General features: G+C 40.8%; 1 protein-coding gene across 1 annotated transcript; it reads right to left on the bottom strand.

The window, feature by feature from the left end:
- Positions 1 to 1250: 1250 nt before the first annotated feature.
- Positions 1251 to 19772, bottom strand: aifm3 (AIF family member 3; the record flags this gene model as incomplete). Its single annotated transcript, XM_080739543.1, has 19 exons — positions 1251 to 1293; positions 2503 to 2607; positions 2829 to 2904; positions 3951 to 4049; positions 4681 to 4798; positions 4890 to 4966; positions 6616 to 6679; positions 6994 to 7065; positions 7305 to 7420; positions 8941 to 9071; positions 9174 to 9265; positions 9477 to 9563; positions 10829 to 10941; positions 11222 to 11318; positions 11415 to 11459; positions 11570 to 11679; positions 12018 to 12127; positions 12535 to 12748; positions 19742 to 19772. 19 exons carry the CDS (start codon positions 19770 to 19772, stop codon positions 1251 to 1253), a joined length of 1800 nt encoding a protein of 599 aa, XP_080595669.1.

Below are 19772 nucleotides of genomic sequence, written 5' to 3'. Positions count from 1 at the left end.
AACTAATTCTGTTCAAATTGTATGTTCGTATTTTGCTACAGTGCATTCAGGATTATATCTATTTACAATGTTGCTTATACAAAAAGGGAAAAAAAGGAAGGAAAATAAGCCAATGCCCATCCTTGGCTTTTTGCAAAGTGTACAGGTAGATCATGCAGGAGCACAGAGGCTGAATCCAGTATTGCTTGTTGTGAAACATAATATAACAGAATATTATGACAAGAAACCTGCCATCACAGTATTTGAGTATTAAAAACTGTGTATGGCTCATGTTATGTCGTTGCAGTGGGGCAGAAACCTCTTATCTCCATATTTAACTTTTTCATAAGCGAAAACATAAAAGTGGCAAGAATAACATGTTTTGAGCTTGTAGATCTGCTATTTTGGCTATTTTTGAATTCTGGTAAGTAACAGTTTTGGGACATATGAGGTTTCCACCGGACAAGCAACGATGTGTAAGATCAGTGGTTCTCAACCTTTTCAGGACACGACCCCCAAAATAATCATATTTTAACTGGGGACCCTCCACCCTGACGAGCACTAATAGTTGAGGAATTACATTTTGTAGAACACGGTTCTATTGTGAAAATGGCCGATCTACATGCTCACAACGCCTAGCGTTGCGAGGCGTTGTGAGCATGTAGATCGGCTATTTTCACAATTTCTGCTTCCAATATTTGACAATTGGGCCAATGTTTAATTTGTCATTTTAGAGGTATTAAAAAGGTCCTGAAATTATCACTGTAGAAATGTGCATATACCTTCTAGTCTATACACTTAAACTTTATGTTGGTTTGTTTACTGTTGAGAGAGAAAACGGTGTTCCACATTAAGTTAATCATCTGAGGACCCCCCAAAAATAATGTGGGGACCCCCCTGGGGGTCCCGACCCACAGGTTGAGAACCACTGTGTAAGATAACTTACCATCACCCTTAAATGTCTCTTAGAAACAAATTCACCCTCGGTCTCAGTCTTGTCTTCAGCTGAGCGTGTCTCAAACAGACCCACTGCACAGGGTGTCCTCAGAGTTCATACTGTATGCCTGTCCAGAACAGGATAGCTGCTCGGTATCTCAGCACCATGAAGGCTAAGCTCAGCTTCGCCGAGAAAGAAAAGTGCTTCGCACAAATGACATTTGTTGAGCGACGCGTCATGTCACTTTTTCACTGAAGCATAAATTAGCCTTAAAGTGTCCGTAGTTAAGTGTCCAGTATAGACCTCGACAGCACTGAGGTCTTCAGGTGGGAACTCATTGAGAGCCTTTGTCAATCAACCAAGAAATGTCTCCCGTCCTGCATACCAGAGGACAGAAAACAGCCATTAGCTTCATGTGGATCTCAGCATTTAATGCAGTGGTTCTCAACCTTTTCAGGCTGCGACCCCCAAAATAATCATATTTTAACTGGTGACCCCCCACCCACACCCTGACGAGCACTAAGAGTTGAGGCAATGTATGCACATTCTGTATAACACGGTTCTATTGGGAAAATAGCCGATCTACATGCTCTCGCGGGTGCAAGGCGCTGTGAGCATGTAGATCGGCTATTTTCACAATTTCTGCCCCTAATACTTGACAATTTGGCCAATGTTTAATTTGTCATTTTAGAGGTATTAAAGATTCCATAAATTGTCACTTTAGAATTGTGCATATACCCTCTAGGCTATACACTTAAACTTTGTTGGTCTGTTTACTGTTGAGTGAGAAAGCATGTTGCACATTAGTTAATCATCTGGGGACCCCCAGGTTGAGAACCACTGATTTAATGCCTAATATTAATGGTTACAAACCTGATTAGTTGTCACTGTAATTGGCATGCCCAGTATGGCCTCAATTGAAAATGAGCGATTTCAGACTTGATTTATCATACTTGCCTAGTTAACATCCTTCATTTTGTGTGCACAATAAAAAAAATGAGAAGTGGCTGAATGTCACAGCTATGCAAGCACACTGAACACAGTGACAAATACTGTAGAAAATATGTGGAGTAATAATTATCAGGCCATTATATATAATTGACACATTTCCATACATAAATAGATTTATTTTTTTAAAGCTGAATGATACATTTTACAGATGACTGTATAATGTTATTGACTTGTTGGGGGAGGGGAGGGGGGGGGGGGGCTTTTATGCATTTATTGATGGGACATAGACTGACAGGAAATGGGGGGAGAGATGGGGAATGACACGCGGCAAAGGTCATCCGGATCAGGAATGGAACCGGTGACGCCGCCAGGCATCCATGCCTATGTGGCAATGCCTAAGTGGTATGCACCTGGACCAGTAGGCCAGCAGGCGCCCCAACTGTATACAGTTATTGTAGAGTGTGCCAAGCTATGGTAAGTTTGACTTGTAAAATACTTTGCATGTGATCAAAGTCACAAGGCCTGTGTCTCTTTGGTGTTTCCTGTCGGGGTCAGATAACATTTGACTTATAGATTTTCTTTACAGTACCACCATTGTAACCATGACCAGATTTAATACTTGGAAATGTACTTACTCTACGTCTCGTTTCTTAATCGTCTTTCCAGATCCTAAGACCTCTGCCACACGGGACACAATAGGATCATAGTTCATGCTGGCCACAGCAACTACCTCCTCATTCCTATAGATATGTCAGATTAAAACCAGATTTAGCCTATACCCAGTTGTATGACAGAGTATACATTAAGCATAAAACAACACTGTTACACATAAGGCTAAATATAGTGAGACACTACCGTGAATTTAGAATATGAATGCCAGCACCAAAATTATGGTTAAGAATACGTAATAATGACATGAACCCATATGGACCCTTTAAAGGCCTATACAGTTTATCCTTACCTGGTATAAAATGCCACAAACTTCAGTTCATCCAGATCTCCTTGGATAATGACGTCATCAAAGCCCTCCCCATAACCTTTGCAATCAGAAACCACTCCACTTTTACATGATTATAAACAGCAAAAGGAAATGAAACAAAACAGAATCTAAACCTGAAAATGCCCTGGGTATGTATTTTACAGCTAGAGGGCAGTGTGGGAACTACAACAAGTTTAACAGAAACTCTTGTGATCCATCACAAGCATTCCCAACACAGTTTTCAGGGGAACTCAAATTCAAAGCCTGATACAGCAGGGGGCTGTATCAGGACGGGACATTTGAGACCCCCGAAAACTGCATTGGGGTGGGGGGCATCCCCACCACACACACACGCACACGCACACATCTTATTATATTTATAGTATTTCAACACAAAAAAATCATTGAAAGAGTTCACTTCAGAATACAAATGAGTTATTGTGAACAACCACTCAAAGGCTGTGCTATGTTCAGTTATAACTATATCTGAGAAGAAGTACAGCCAGGTGTCAGCATGCACTAACAGAGAAAGGCCAAGGATGACAGTAGACATAAAGTATACTGTATGCGTTAACGTTGAGACTTTCATTTTGAATACTTGAAGAATACTTAAAAGAGTAGTTCACCCCCAAAATGACTTTTTTTTCTATTGATTACTCACGACATGGAGACTTGAGTTCAACAATATTGTCGAATTCCTAGGACAAAAAATGGATTATAGTAAATGTAGCCCCATTGAGAGTACCCGGAAGTGGACCCGAATGCATTTGGGTCCCCATCTGGAATCAATGGGGGTACATTTATTGAAAGCAACTTATTGACTTAGGAATGTGACAAAAAACTAATAATAATATTGAACTCAAGTCTCCATGGCATGGGTAATCAATAGAAAAAAAATATTTTTGAGGGTGAACTACTCCTTTAAAAAAAAAGACAATCAATTAACGCCAGCTAAGTTGAATATGAGACCCCTGCTTTAGATCATAAGATTCATTAAAAAGAAAAGTCAAGCAGATTTGTATTATATTCAATTGATCAAATCTCAGTTTAGTAACTATTCGTAATACTCTTTTCCTTATGAAATGTGAACCAAATTCCATTTACCTGCATAGCGTATGCTTTTGCCAAACATGGCTGTCCAGAAATAAGGCACAGTTTTGATTTCTGAGGCTCTACCCATCATACTGAGAGCTGCCACTCTCCCTGTAAATTAAACACAATTAAATGAAGATAGGTTGAAAATTGGTGACGTGTCCTTTAATGCAGAATATTTTCCAGTTCACCTCGCTTGGTTTAAACCATTCTGGCAGGTGGATACATTCCAACATTAAGTACTGCCTCTGGCATTAATCCACCAGAATGAATAATATAGTTACATGTGTAACCCTCGTTTAATGCTGTAGTGTAGGATGTATAATGCTGAACTTAGCCTAATGCGTCAAAATAGTAGATGGGCTTTTTACAGCGCAAAAACCAACCCAGTGGATGTAATTTACTTTATTGGAGTATTTCCCATTTTCAATACTATTACTTCTACTCCACTACATCTCAGAGGCAAATATAGTACTTTTACTCCACTACAATTATTTGAAAAACGTAGTTACTACAGGCCTTCTTACCGTGAGATTGTAGATCTGCTATTTTCAAAAGATTTGTATACAATTGAAAACTTGAAATGGGACATTCTACAAATGAGTACTTTTACTTTTGGTACTTTAAGCACATTTTGAATTCCGGACTTTACTTATAACAGAGTATTTCTACATAGCAGTATTGCAACTTTTACTAAGTAAAAAATGTGAGTACTTTTTCTATCACTGAACCAAACACTCACCATGGACATGGGCCATCTGCCAGTGAGGGATGTTCACCTTCTTATTGCTGCGCTGCAGGAAGGGAAACACCACCACATCTCCTCCAGCAAACACACCGTCAACATTTGTCTGCATCATCTGAGAGACAGTTCAAACAAACTAATGGATGCTACAACATTGAAAACGAAACATTTGTGTATACGGAGGTCGGCAGTTTTGTCCATAGTACCTTGTTGACCGTGATAAAGCCCTTGGAGTCCATGTGAATGCCACTCTGTTTCAAGAAGCTGGTAGCAGGAATGCATCCTGCAGAAATATAGAAACATCATAGTCATCACTCATCGCAGAAACATCATAGTGACCAGACTGGAGTTGGATTGGAAACCACATGAAATTCACTTGTAATCATTGAATGGGTCTTTCAGCTTCATCAGGAGATTATGCATTCGGCCCTGTGTCTGTGTGTCTGTCCACAACTAATCTTGCACTCTACAAGGCGATCAGCATCATATTCTTGTGCATGCTGACAGCTGACCAGGCAAAAATAAAATGTGTTCTTTAATCAGTCAAAGTTAACATGCCGATGGCCTAATGGTTAAGGCACTAATGACAGTGAATCGTGGGTTCGATTCCGGGGGCCAGACAGCCTTTGCTGCATGTCACTCCCCATCTCTCTCTCCCTGCTTCCTGTCAAACTCAACTGTACTATCCAATAAAAGCAAAAAAAAAAAAAAAAAAGAATCAGGCACTTTTCCCTCCAGCCAACACTCCACACACACACACACACACACACACACACACACACACACACACACACACACACACACACACAACCTTTGTGAATGGGAAGTGAATGGGAAATGTACTTGTCCATATGACACTTTGCCTCAAAAAGTTAATGTCAAGCCCTGCTATTATAGCTATATCCCCCTGTCCTCCCAACATGGCTGCCGGGGGCCCAGTGTGATACCAGCCTTGCAAGCCCAGGAGAGAGGGAGGAAGACGAAGTAATTTGTGTGTTTGAGAGAGAGAGAGAAAAAAAATCACACCCGTGTGAAGTGGAGCTGTGTGTGTGTGTGTGTGTGTGTGTGTGTGTGTGTGTGTGTGTGTGTGTGTGTGTGTGTGTGTGTGGATCATGTGTACCGATTTTTGTGACATTTGAAGAAAAGATGTAGGAAAAGGAGCAAAAAGTGTGTTTTGGAGAAAATTCAAGATGGCGGAAAATCTATCATGGCGCAAATGGGCGTGGCCTATATGGGGAGATGCGTCATGACCCAAGGAATCCAGGGAAAAAATATTTTTAATTTTCCGACCTACGGTTCAAGAGTTACAGGCCAAAACGTAAAGTGGGGTGTTATGGCGCCACCATGCGGCCAAATGACACAATTTTTTTTTATTTAATCCTTGAAATCATTATGAACCTCCTCTCCAAGTCTTGAAACTCTAGCCCCTATGGTTTGCGAGAGACAAATAATTGAATGTGAGTTTTTGCGATTCCCATTATAAGTCAATGGGGAAAATTAATTCACTAATAAATTAATATCAATTAAACTATAGAACCTTTCTCTTAGAAAAGTAATAGCCCACGATTCCTGAGTAAGCCGGTCGATTTGACATATGGCGCGAGTGTGTGGTGGCAAAACTGTGGGACTAGTGGCGTGCCGAAGTTTAGGAAGTTCAGGCTACATACACACAGACAGACAGACACACACACACACACACACACACACACACAGACCCACACAGCCACGTATAGGGAGCCTGTGCTTCACACAGCTCCAAAAAAGAGTACAACTGGTAATCACATGCTGTGGCTTTCATGGCTGCAGGAAGACATTTCACTACACACATGTTTATTATTATTAGGTTATGCTTCCTGGTGGATATTTGCACTATATTGAGCGCACCTTTCAAGTATTATAATTAAATGTAATACCATAATGAAAGCGCATCACCTGTACCAATCACACACACGTCGGCCCGTAGGACTTTTCCACTTTTGAGTACCACCTCTTTCAACTAAAATAGAAAGACAAAGAGCTTGGTCATGTAGTGAAGATACATTACAGATTACACAGCTTTGATATTGTGGTACTTACATTCCTTCTTTGAGTTATTGAGTACGTAATTGAGATTGTTTCCAATTGAGTGTAAATAAATTACACCCCAAAATTAGTATTTTTACCATTCATTTTGTCTGATAATGATCATCTACTATTTCATGGCATGCTATTGTATACTTCACCTGCACTTGCCAATTACAAATTGATTGAGCAAGAGAAGATAATCCTATTGAGCTCCATGTCATGCAGTTTTTCTCACTTTCTGAATACCTGTCCATGATGGCCTATCATCTCCGACACCTCGTTCAGCATGTAGAACTTCACTCGTTGGGTCTCGAACAGCTGTAACACACCATGGTTACAAAACCACAAACAACTATTAAAACCTAGAGTGGGAGAGAATGTACAGTAGGTCCTTAACATCCACCATGATCGGTGTCAATGAGTATATTTGTATTCCCTTTGTGGTACATTGAGCTGCAGAACATGATCTGCATTTTAAATGGTAGTTTGTTGTGCAGGGAGAATGCTGAGGTAGTTCTTGTCCCGGACAACCTGATTTCCCAGGGGTGCTTCCCTACCTTCATTATTGCTTTCCCTACTTTCTCCCCGAGAGCTTTCTTAAATGGGACTGGTTCTATCCCAATGATAGAAACAGAGTGGGCCTTGTCAGTGAGTGCAGCAGCCACCTCCATACCTGGCAACAACAAAGAGAATAAACAGTTATTACCATCTATATAAATTGATTTAATTCATCACAGTATATGAGGGCCCTCAGCCAACACAAAAAGAGGGGATTAAGTTTGTAATAATATAATTATAAACTTTACAAAGTCATCTTAATAAAGTTACAAAGTGCAGCAACACAATAAAAACATGATAAAAACAAGTCAAGCCATTTCGCATCATGTCTACTATATCTACGGGCAGAGCAGATGCTGCCGATCCCTCTTGTACATCATCTCTTCTATCTCCTTTTTCTAATATCTAACCAGGAAATCTGCCTTCCCATGCAGGAAAACAAACTGTCTTCAGTATAGCAAGAGACGCAAACATTTCAGTACAATTCAGCAAAATGTTCCTTTAAAAAGTACACTTTAGCTTGGTTATATTTTTTTCTCACTAATTCCATGTTGTGATTGTGAACAGAAATCAACATGGTGTGTGCCTGGGTAACTAGGTTGGTAGAGCGCTCCACTTTGAGTCACAAGTTTTGATACCAGGCACTGCCAACTCAACGTATACAGTATGAGTAGCATCAACAAAACTCTGCACATAGGTCTTGTACTTCCTCTGGGTAATTAACTCCTCCTCTTGCTATTTAGGCTAATAATTACATTATAATCACACACTAACAGTCCAGTTTAATGTAAAATCTGATATTTGGAAATCAGATTTTTTTTTTTTTTTTTTATTTGGATGTTTTCTAAATTATGTAAGCAACACAATGAACAATAAAAATAAAGCTTACATTTTAATTGGGTGGGGAACTGGTGTGGGGGGCGGTATGGGACCTGGATATTGGATAGGGGGCACTGGCCCAGAAAGGGTTAAAAAAACACTGTACTAGGCTAAATGGTTGCCTAAGTCCTGGCTAGGCAACCCAGGCAACCCTGTGTGCAGAGCAGACCTTACACTTGGGACGTCAACAATACACATGCCAAATGTGAAGGGGATTGCTTGAGACAGATGTACAAAGAGAGATTTGTGGAATATGTAGATAGACAAGAGCAATTGGTAACGCAATAAATACCCTTGTACCAATTGCACGAGTAGTACCCGCATTAGTATATGCCCATAACCTGTATACAGGCATTTTGATTGGATTGGTGGTTCTTGACAACTGTATATCCATATATGGACATATCGTTGTATTGGCGGTTCTGGACAGCCACATATGAACAACTCGGCTGTGGGCACCTTGAGTCCTTATGGCAGAACTGTGGCTCTGGACAACCAGGTTTTCATATGCCTAGATAATGGGAATATTAGTTTTGTTTTGTTTATGGTTATGTCTGAGTCATAATGACATGCCTATATATGGATGTATGGGGTTTGTTTATTGTTATGTCTGAGTCAGAGTGACATGGCCGTGGTCCGACTGACTTCCCGGTGGGTCCCCAGTACACATGCCCAGTTTGAGGATTGGTGTGGGGAAACACAGAGATTCTGTGCATTTATAGATAGATTATTACTAAATGCATAATTTATTCTCACCAATAAATCCTGTTCCCACAATCACGGCATTCTTGTTGTTGGCCAGCCTGGCTATGCTGTTTGCTTCTTCAGGTGTCCTGAGATGAAATACATTCTCAATATCCTTGCCTTTGTAGATCATTGGTTTGGGTCTTTCAAGCAAAAGACAGAAGCAATCAAGTATCAGTTCATTAATTCATTATGGTAATACTGACCACAAGAACAATTTATTTTGGCAGCAAATAATTCCTCACTGGTTTCCTGTAGCAATGAAGAGTTTCCTGTATTCCATCTTCAGGCCATCTTGAAAAGTCACAGTCCGTGTTTTAACATCAACTGCCAAAACCTAACATTTACAGAAACCAAGAGTCATATAATAAGGCCAGTAGAGTTGTTCCTACTATTGGGGTCAATTCATTTTCAATTCAACCAGTTGAGGAAGTGGAATTGAAACGATTGACAATGAATGGTTATATAACAAACACTTTCAATTTGACACATCATTTTGATTTACTGACATGAAAGAAGCACCAACCGTGCTTGGCATGATCTCTTACCTCTGTCTCAGTGAGCAATTCAATGTCATGGCTCTGGAGGAAATCAATGGAGCGAAGTCTCAATTGCTCTGCTGTGCTTTCTAGGGACTAAAGGAAAAAAGGTTAGTCACAGTGCAAGTGTGACTTTGACAAAACATTTATGAATGCACGTTTTGTTAATTCATAGCCTTTCAAATACACTTTTGTAGACTTTTCAAAACATAGATGGTAAATTACAACAATAATCTGCCCCTCACATTTCTGACTGAGCAAAAACATTGTCCAGGAATGCTATCTCAAGGATTTCGGCACAGCTAACACTCAACACCAAAACATAAGGTATGGCCATGACATCTACCAAGCATGACAATTATCTTAGCCAGTGAAGGACTAAACTATACAGGTCAGAAGGATATACAGGTAAAGGAGTTTATTTGTCACTCACTTATACAAGTACAAGCAGCACAATGTTGGTGTGACATGCTCCAACAATACTATAACAGCAAAATACTGTATAAAAATACAAGTAAAGGTAAAACCTTTAGCAGCAATATGAGAGTGTATTAATTCTGTAAATCAATACATGAACTTACATTGCTTGTCAAATATATGATCATGGAGTACTGTTCACAAAGCTTTAGAGAAGATGCTTGGTTTGTGAATAGCATCCGAAACTGAAAACGCAGGGCTCCAAATAATCAACACAGACCCATTAACACTTTAAAACAGGGGTCTTCAACGTTTTCAGGCCAAGGACCCCTTTGTTGAGAGAGAGAGAGATGAAGCAGGGACCCCCACAACCTTATCATAGATTCCATATAGTTTCATGTCAATTTGTGTTTTCAGATATTTAACCACTTGAACCGTTAATACATAATAAACTTGGCCTTTCACTTAGTCTGCTCTTTTTCTTCTCTACACCAAAGCTCTTTGCCGAAAATAGCTGATCTACAAGCTCACAACGCCTCGCTGCCTTATAGATCTGCTATTTTTGGTTAAAGTTCTCAGAATATGGACGCTAGGGTTCAAATGCTTAATATAAAAAAGGAAGAAAAAAGGTTTCTATCACATAAAGATTTGGAGGACCGCCTGTTGAAGACCCTTGCTTTAAAACATTAATTGTATTTCATTACAGTGTCTGAAGTCAGCATTTTTGCCCTATTTGTGGAGATAAGTGACCTACGGTCGCTTATCTCCCGATTAGGGAGCCTTACTGGTATTGTATGGTTAGTTATATCCACAGCTTTCCATCAAATCTCTGGTCCTATCGAGTGTATTTGTTTCCCAAGAGCACTTATCTTATAATTGACTAAAGCAACATTAGATATTGAGAAACATACTCTCAGTGGTGTGCTCTGGGTCTCTGTACAAACCTTACTCAGTTTAGGCCTGTCATAAGGTGGATGTTTGTCCACGGTGCATATGACAATGCGATCAGTGAAGCCCTCTTGCCTTAATGTCTCTGCACACACCAGTCCTGCTGGACCTGATGACAAATCAGTTCATCACATAAAGCGGGATTGTATTACAGAGAGACATGAAGTACAACCATAACTGCTAATGGTTCAAGTAAAAAGTCAACAATGAGAATCTAATGAAACCCAATCATATCCTCATTCTTGTAGTCATGGGAGTGCAGGAAATTCAAAAAGAAGAAAAAAATGTATAAATCAAACTTTATAGACATACATACATACTTTATATATATACTGTACACACACACACACACACACACACACACACACACACACACAAATGTAACGTACCTGAGCCAATGATAAGAATGTGGCTGAAGCCTGTGTTAGAGTTAATGACTGCTGAACACCGTGCCATGGGCTTTGACCTCTTCTGTGACTGAAGAGCCTAGAAATATTTGGCAAGATCTCAAGATCAGTGGATTTGTTTATTTTCTAGAATAAATTCCTCAAATTGTCCCAGGTGGTGCATTTGTTGTCTTACCTGTTTGTTTGCACGAATGATCACCTTGTCTTTTTCAACTCTGACCTAAAGCAAACAGACATGAACGATGTGCACACATGTGTATCATTCCCATGATGTTTAAGAGACAGGATAAGGCACGGAATGTGAAAGACATCATCAGTGGGGAAGGTCACCTGGAAGGTAGGCAGGCTGTCCAGTCCAGGGAAGTCCTCAATGTCTCCTGTTGCAATACTGAAACATGCGCCATGCCAGGGACAGCGCACGTGACCTTTTGACAAGACACCTGGAATGAAAAACATATTTTCTTAAAGATTAGTTTTTGGGATTTGTATGCCTTTATTGATAGGACAGTTAGGCTGACAGGAAATGGGCGGAGAGACAGGGAGTGACATGCGGCAAAGGTCGTCCGGATCGGGAATCGGACCGGCGACGCCACCAGGCATCCATGCCTATGTGGCAATGGCTAAGTGGTATGCGCCCAGACCAGTAGGCCAGCGGGTGCCCACAAATACATATTTTCATTGTATCAATTAAGCTTTAATGGTAGAATGTGAACAGAAGTGGTCAATTCCTCATCTATGCTTCCACTGTACAAAATTATTTTAAATGAAACTGATTCACCTTTGACGAGCGGTGCGCCGTAGTGGGGACACTTGTGGCCAATGGCTGAGAACTCTCCATGTTCTTTGATTAGCAAAGCTCTGCCACTTCCCAAGTCAACTTCTCGCATCCTGTCAAGAACGCACAGAGAGATACAGTATCTGTTTTTTGTGTCTGTTGATACAGTATACATATGCATACACATGATGCTGAGATAAAATGAACACTGGGATTTGACTGTGTTGTTCTAGTCGCTCATCTGTATTACAAACCTTCTGTATCCCCTGAACATCAGGTGATTCTCTCTGTGTGTGTGTGTGTGTGTGTGTGTGTGTGTGTGTGTGTGTGTGTGTGTGTGTGTGTGTGTGTGTGTGTGTGTGTGCGTGCGTGCGTGCGTGCGTGCGTGCGTGCGTGCGTGCGTGCGTTCGTGCGGGTGTGTGTGTGTGTGTTTGGGAGAGAGAGGGGGGGGGGGGGAGAGAGAGAGAGCAGTGTCCTATACATTCATTCGCCTTCCCAACAAATTTAATTCATTTCTTACTGTCCATTTTCCAGATCTTTAACATGGCAGACAGAGGCCTCCACATAGTCTCGTGGTCTGTGGTAGAGACGCAGGGGTGCAGCGTCTTCATCAGAACCATGTCCCAGGGCCCCATTGGGTCTGCAGTCAGCAAAGGGGCTTGCCTTGCCATTGGGTGACATTCCATCCACCTCCTTTTCCTTCTCCAGGAGGGATAGTTCCACCTTAACTTCAACTGTGCAACACAGACAAGTTGTTACCAGACCACATCCTCTCAAAATTGCTCCCACTGCTATTTTCTGTCACTGCCCCTAAACTTTGGAATAGTATCCCATCAGTATCCCAAGTCCTTTAACTATTTGGTTGCAGTTTACTATGAGAAACGGCACATCATGTCGTGTCGTTTACTTTCTATGTGTTTGCCGCTCTGACATCACGCTGACTCTCAAGCTCTGACATCACGCTCTGACATCACTGTGATGTCAGGGGAACCAAATCCCTTTTATGCCCATATATGGAGATCCCTGTGATGCCAGGGGAACCAAATCCCTTTTATGCCCATATATGGAGATACGTATGAGATCCCTGTGATGCCAGGGAAACCAAATCCCTTTTATGCCCATATATGGAGATACGTATGAGAGACCTGTGATGCCAGGGGAACCAAATTCCTTTTATGCCCATATGCAGTATGGAGATCCCTGATGTCATCAATATTAAGCCCATATCTGTGAATATCTATGGGTACCATGGGTCTCCATATATGGGTAACTGGTCCGATATACCTCTATACATCACTGGCCAGATGGCCAAGGTTATAGTAATGTCTTTAGATACTGCCATTATTTTGTCTCACAACGTTATATTCTACTTGATTTTTACGTTGATTCTACCAATGCAAGGCTTTTAATGTTGTTGTTGGTCATCCTTGATTGGAAAACTATTTGACTTTGGGTCTGCTGCTGTTGTTTTTAATGCTATATGACTTGACTTGACTATGTTGTGGGAAACCTTTTTTTTAAGATAACATGTTGTGAAGGACGTGTCATTTTCAATCAGATCAGATTACCAGCTCTGTTCTATACTCTGTGTGGCGTGCTCTCCATTCGTGGATTATACAAATTTTGCCCTGGGTTTTAAGATTTCGTTTTTAGGGTCATTCCACAAAATCGAACAGGGTTGATCATGACAGGGTTGATTATTTCAAGCTAATTTGCACAAGTTAGCACATGCTGTGTATTACTTGTAGATATCGACAATATTATGAGAAATTAATAATGATTTAGATATATGTGTTTCTTTTATTTTATTTACAATATTGATCCCGTTTGACCCTTCTAATCTAAATAAATAACACTAACAACAACTTCCTGTAAATGGTGTTGGGGCTGTTAAGTCTGATATCATTTTGTAGACAGAGGAGAACTTTTGGGGCCAAAAGGCCCCAGCGCCCGTGAATCTTTTTACTATTTTTACTATTTACAATTTTTTATTTTCTTTGTTGTTGAAAGGAAAGTGGTAGAATTATACTTTAGTCGTTATTTTTGTCTCGGATCTATTGAAATAGCGAGGGACAGATAATGATGATGATGATGATGAATAAATCTGCTTGGAGGTCTGACTACAAAATGATGTCACGGCTTAAAAGCCCCAAGTGAACAAATTAACCCAAACTAAATTTTTAATTGAGAGGACACAGGTACCGTAACTACATCATAAATATAACCCACCCCCCATCCCACTACCACAAGCAAATTGAGCTTAGACATGGAAGCAGCATTCTGTTTACAATTTGACAACATAATTTATACGTACTGTACAGGCATAGTATATATCATTATTATAATATACAACATAAGCCTATCAAATGGGAGCCATAGAGCCATTTCATCTAATGCACTGCATTTGAGTTTATATATTGTACATAACATAATGGTTGTGTAAACCTTTTTCACTGCAGCCGACTTTATCTCTTCGGCTGGAAAAATGTGCTGACCATCCGGTTCTTACACAGTAATCTGGCTGGAATTTTCACCTGCTGAGCAAGTCTTAATTAAAATCAATGGAAAATCATAGCAGTGACTACATTTGCGGGAGAAGAAAGAGAGAGCTCTCTAGAGTTAAAAGACAGTCTTTTCCCCTCTCATTATATAAGTGACTATCATCACAACCACTGGTGGAATTTTCCATATCATTCGAATGGGGTGACCATTTTCATCTCAACTCATTGTACAAATCCTGACTGTTAAGCACTAAAAATCAAAATGCTTTATAATACAATATTGAAAACCTTTTTCTTACATCTTTCTTTGTGTTTTAGCACTTATGGGAATTTCAACTGTATGCATTTTGTATTTATAAAAATAAAAAAACTAAATCTCTTCTCTATTACTAATTACAGGCTTAAAAATGACATCTAGGCCTGGGCCGTTGGCGCAGCGGTCCAGGCACCTAGGCTCAGTACAGACTGTCAGTGTGTCGCGGGTTCAAGTCCCGATCCCGACGGCCTTTGCTGCATGTCACTACCCATCTCTCTCTACATTTCCTGGTAGCCTATACTGTCTATCCGTCTCGATAAAGGCATAAAAGCCCCCCCAAAAAACTTTCCACTACACACATGCGTCCGAATCACATAATCAGCGCCCTGTTGTGTTGCATTATATTTTTTCTTTCTATAAGAGAGTAGCGTTATCAATCTTAAATTAATAGACTATATAGTCAGGGATGCACACATACAGTACGTATATACTCTAGCTGGACCCCTGAAAAGGTCCAGTTAATGAATGGGCCCACCCCAAATCTTTTATTCATACTGTATCTCTCTCTCCTACATTAACACACTTTTAACTGAGAGATCGACTGAGAGATAGATTGACGATCACACATGCACATACACCGAGATCAACAATCTGCACACCTGTACGATCGTTGCCTCTTATAAAGACACAATTCTTGTCCTTTATAATGTATATAAAATATATTTGTTTAGCCAGCTCACACAAGTGTAATTGTGAGCTGAATGGAAACAGATGGCCATTACAATTTTTATTGGGTCTAAAGCCCTTGCCAGGTACAGTACCTCTTCTTCATCTCCTTTCTTTTCTGGAATCCTGATTTATGCACAGGTCCCGGTCCTGGCATAGCAAGGACATTCACTACACGTTACTCATGGGATTCTATGACCTGCCCTCACTGCAGTGATGGCAGGACACAGAATTTGATAGCTACACATGTAGTGTAACACTGTGACAAAAACAATCTCACTCCACTCTGTGGGCTGGTTTGTGTGTCAGATTGTCCGGATCTGCCTCCCTACCTGAATACTCGCCTCTCATTGAAAATGAATTACGAGATGCTTCCCATGTGAAAAGCCCTTAAGACTCCCAAACAGCCTGTTGCTTTGTGAAGCACCTTTTAGTGAAGCTGAACAGTCTTCCTGTCAACAATCATACCCCAACGTTAGCTCACCCCTCCCTTATGATAGTTTATAGCTATGATAGTATTGATATATAATATGATATGATTTTATTTTATATAATTGTCTCTGCCAGGCCGAAAGGCATGGCCCAGACCATGTTTTTCACCCTGTCCGTCTCTCCATCCGTGTCTCTGTCCGTCCGTCCGTCTGTCCGTGTGTGTGTGCCCAAGCCCAGCTAATATCCGGTACCGTTTCCTTCCGATTTTATCCAAAAATCATGCAAATCGGTACACAGTATCTCAATAATCATGTGATCAAGACGGATCTGTCTGATATTTCATATTCCATCCTAATGCAACATTGGCTTCCAAAGTTTACAGGATTGGTCCGTTTTCAACAAAATGCCTCAAATCATCAACGTAATGTGAGATTTCCATGAAATTTTGCACGCACATTCCCATTAGGTTGAGGAACTATAGGTTCAAGTGCTTCACAATGTTTGGGAGTCTTAGAGCTTTTCACATGGGAAGTGGAGACCTGAGCACTGCTTCTAGTTAATTATAATTTCATATAGGATAATTAGCAAACATTAGTTGGCTGCATTAAAAGTAGTCTTAAGATGATAATTATGACATAAACATAAATATTAATTTATAATATAAATATAGTATAATACTAAACAGTCAGTTTGGTTGAGCCCAGTTCACACACACTCACACAGCCAATATGGTCCATCTGCAGTGTGGAGGCATTTATGCCCCTTCCCTAAGCCCACGCAATGCCCAGCTTCTATGGGAACGCCTATATGAAGTACATATTAAAGGTACTGAAACTTGAACATTAATAACCTCAATAGACGTCAATTTAGCATTACATAACTGTTACATTGAGATGGTTGGGAAAATAGAGCTGAAAATAAATGAATAATAAAGAATCTATGACGTATCTAACAGGGCCGTTTTTAGCTATAGGCGGTATAGGCGGTCGCCTAGAGCGCCGATCTCAAGGGGGCGCCTGCCGAAATGGAGTGTTTTTTTTTTATATTATAAAAAAGAAAAAGAAAAAAACATTTTGGCGCCCCCTCTATTGGTATTATCTCACCAATACGACCCAGTTGCTTACATATGTGGGTCAATTTTTTTTTATCAATCATAAAAACTCGAGCGTCAGAGGCAGAGCTCTGTGTCTGCACTCTGCAGCCTGCTGCCTGCCTGTGCACTCACTCGAGTCGGCTCGGCCGTAACAGGGCGAGGTGAATGAGATTGGTACTACCCCCGCCCCCGCACTCTTCATCAAAGACGGCGCCGCACAGCACAGGGCTGGGAGCTTGAAGTGAAGCGTCACTGTTTTGTAAAGTTACTAATAATTAGGCCTACCAGTGCCCTGGAAACGCAACAGATTTATCTTGTTGTTCATTAGTATGTGAATTGCCTGCCCTGAAGCATCGACGGTTGGGTAAGTGATCTTGTTTCCAGCAGGCTGGCTGGCTTGACATTTTTGCATCATGTTGTTGAACAGTTAAAGGTGATACACCATGAAATTTCACTTTTCCTATTTTAAAACCTTTTTTTGGGGTCCCACTAGCACCTTCTATCCTCACAAAGTCCCATTTCTGACCGTTGTGTCTTTCTCTGGTTTTGAGAAGGCGAAGGTTAAAAGTATCCCACGGGTTCTCAAAACAGGCTGTCCAGATTTGCTGCCGATTGTGACGTCATCTGCCGATTGTGACGTCATCACAAAAAAAAAAAAAATCAAAAAAACATTTTTTTTAAAAAAAAATCTTTTTCAAAACATTTTTTTTTTTCAAAAAGATTTGGGGGGGGGGGGGGGGGGGGTGGCGCAGTTCAGGCCAAAGGTGGTACTGCAGCTGAAATTCTCAGAGCCATTCAAAAATGAGAGAGGCTCTCTATTCAGGAGTGGTAATTTAGCCTCAAACCTTTTGAAAAACGTTTTTGGGACATAAAAAATATGACATAAATACTTTTTAAATGCATGGTGTATCACCTTTAATGATCCACCCAACCTGACCCAAAACGGGCAAAAATCACGCCAAAACCCGAGAAAATGTCATATTATTGTAACAGTCATCCAAACCGGCCCAAAACCGACTAAATTCACGGCAAAACCCGCGCGCGCGCGCGAGTGGGGGGGGCGCATTCGAGAGAGCTCGCCTAGAGCGCCGATTAGACGCGCTACGGCCCTGCGTATCTATGATTATGACTCCATATTTAGGCAAGGTATCAGCCTGAAATGACTGCCTTTGACTTTGACTATCTATTATCAAATGAAAAACAATACTACAATAATTATACACAAATATGTGAAAATGTGTGTATGTACTTCCTTATCCTACTGGCAGTTTGCACAAGAAATGTGTCAATTATCGGCCCAGTGGTTTGGGAGATTAGCAACAGACAGACAAACAAACGTGAGGTGCATCCAAGTGAGTTGCAAGGTGAGCGAATGCCTGCAACCAGGCAGCGGATGGCATTGTGGGTCAACAAGTACGCAGTCTATGTTGGCCTGTTTCAAAACTGCATTGTGTAGTGCAACAAAACAAGTGCTTCCCTGTCCAACAGACACGTGCACACATAGACATCAAAGGGGGCTTGAGCCCCTACCCTTTTATGCATCTGTAAAAAGTGCCCTCTCCAGATCATGAATGCAGTTTTTACTATGGTGAAAGAAAAGCAAATGCCCACTTTCCATGCCATACCTGAAGGCAGCATTCAATAGAATTGCCTTGTCAAAACTCTCCTGAACTTGAATGCAGCATCTTATGATGAAAGAATTGACCTCGCTGTGTAGAAATCCATGCCATTACGCCACATCTCCAGTATTGACTTGGTTATGCTTAGTTCAGTGTGGTTTCACACACCTAAAATAGCCTACCTCTGCGACGCGTTGTGAGCTTGGAGGTCAGCTATTTTGGGTGCTTCCACCAAAAGGCCCTTTTGGAAATTCCAGCCCCTGCCTCTCTAACATTCTCTGCACATCCCTGCTGTCCAAAACATTATGCGGGATGTTGAATGAGCGTTCCCCCATCAAGCTTGTAAGCGTTCCCATAGCATGGGTGTTCCCATTGAAAGGGCATTCCCTAAGTGCCTGCGCACTGCCAGACAAACATAAATTTCAGCCTACTGATGATAAATCTAAACGAATTGAATGGGCTTGAACGCAGGAGAAAACCAGCAGTAAAAAACCTATAATGCCACAGCTTTGAAAATAAATTCTGATATCATCCCATATAAAGAACCACCATAAAGTGTTTACATTTCCTAATTGTTAGCCCCCAGTCTTAACCCATTCAGTGAATTTAGATTGTCACCAGACATATCAGTACCCAGAGATTTCCAGTTGTCCGGCTATGCGAGACTAAAGGCCCATTCCCACTGGGCCAGATAACAGATATCTGGAGATATTTCTCCAGATATTTTTCCATGCAAAGTGGATGGTAGATACAGATTAAAAAAAAAGTCTACCACAGATATTTGCCACAGATACTTTTATCTGTGGCAATTTTTTTTTTTATCTGTATCTACCATCCACTTTGCATGGAAAAATATCTGGAGAAATATCTCCAGATATCTGTTATCTGGCCCAGTGGGAATGGGCCTTAACTCTATTTTAACCCCAGCCATTGCAAATGATCATAACAACATGTGTGATCATTATATCTTGGTGAACATTGCAACAGGGAGCATCAAATTGTTCCCCTATGCATTAAGAGAGTAAGTTGTATATGACATCTATCTGGCAAACAATATGGTGGGTAGGATGAGTGAGAAAATACAAGGCTAGAAAAGTCACCTGGCTTGGGTTTGGAGAAACATCCTCCCAT

Source organism: Nannobrachium achirus (genome assembly GCF_963921795.1).
Source record: "Nannobrachium achirus genome assembly, chromosome: 12".
NCBI lineage: Eukaryota > Metazoa > Chordata > Actinopteri > Myctophiformes > Myctophidae > Nannobrachium > Nannobrachium achirus.
This window is presented reverse-complemented; position numbering and strand designations above follow the sequence as displayed.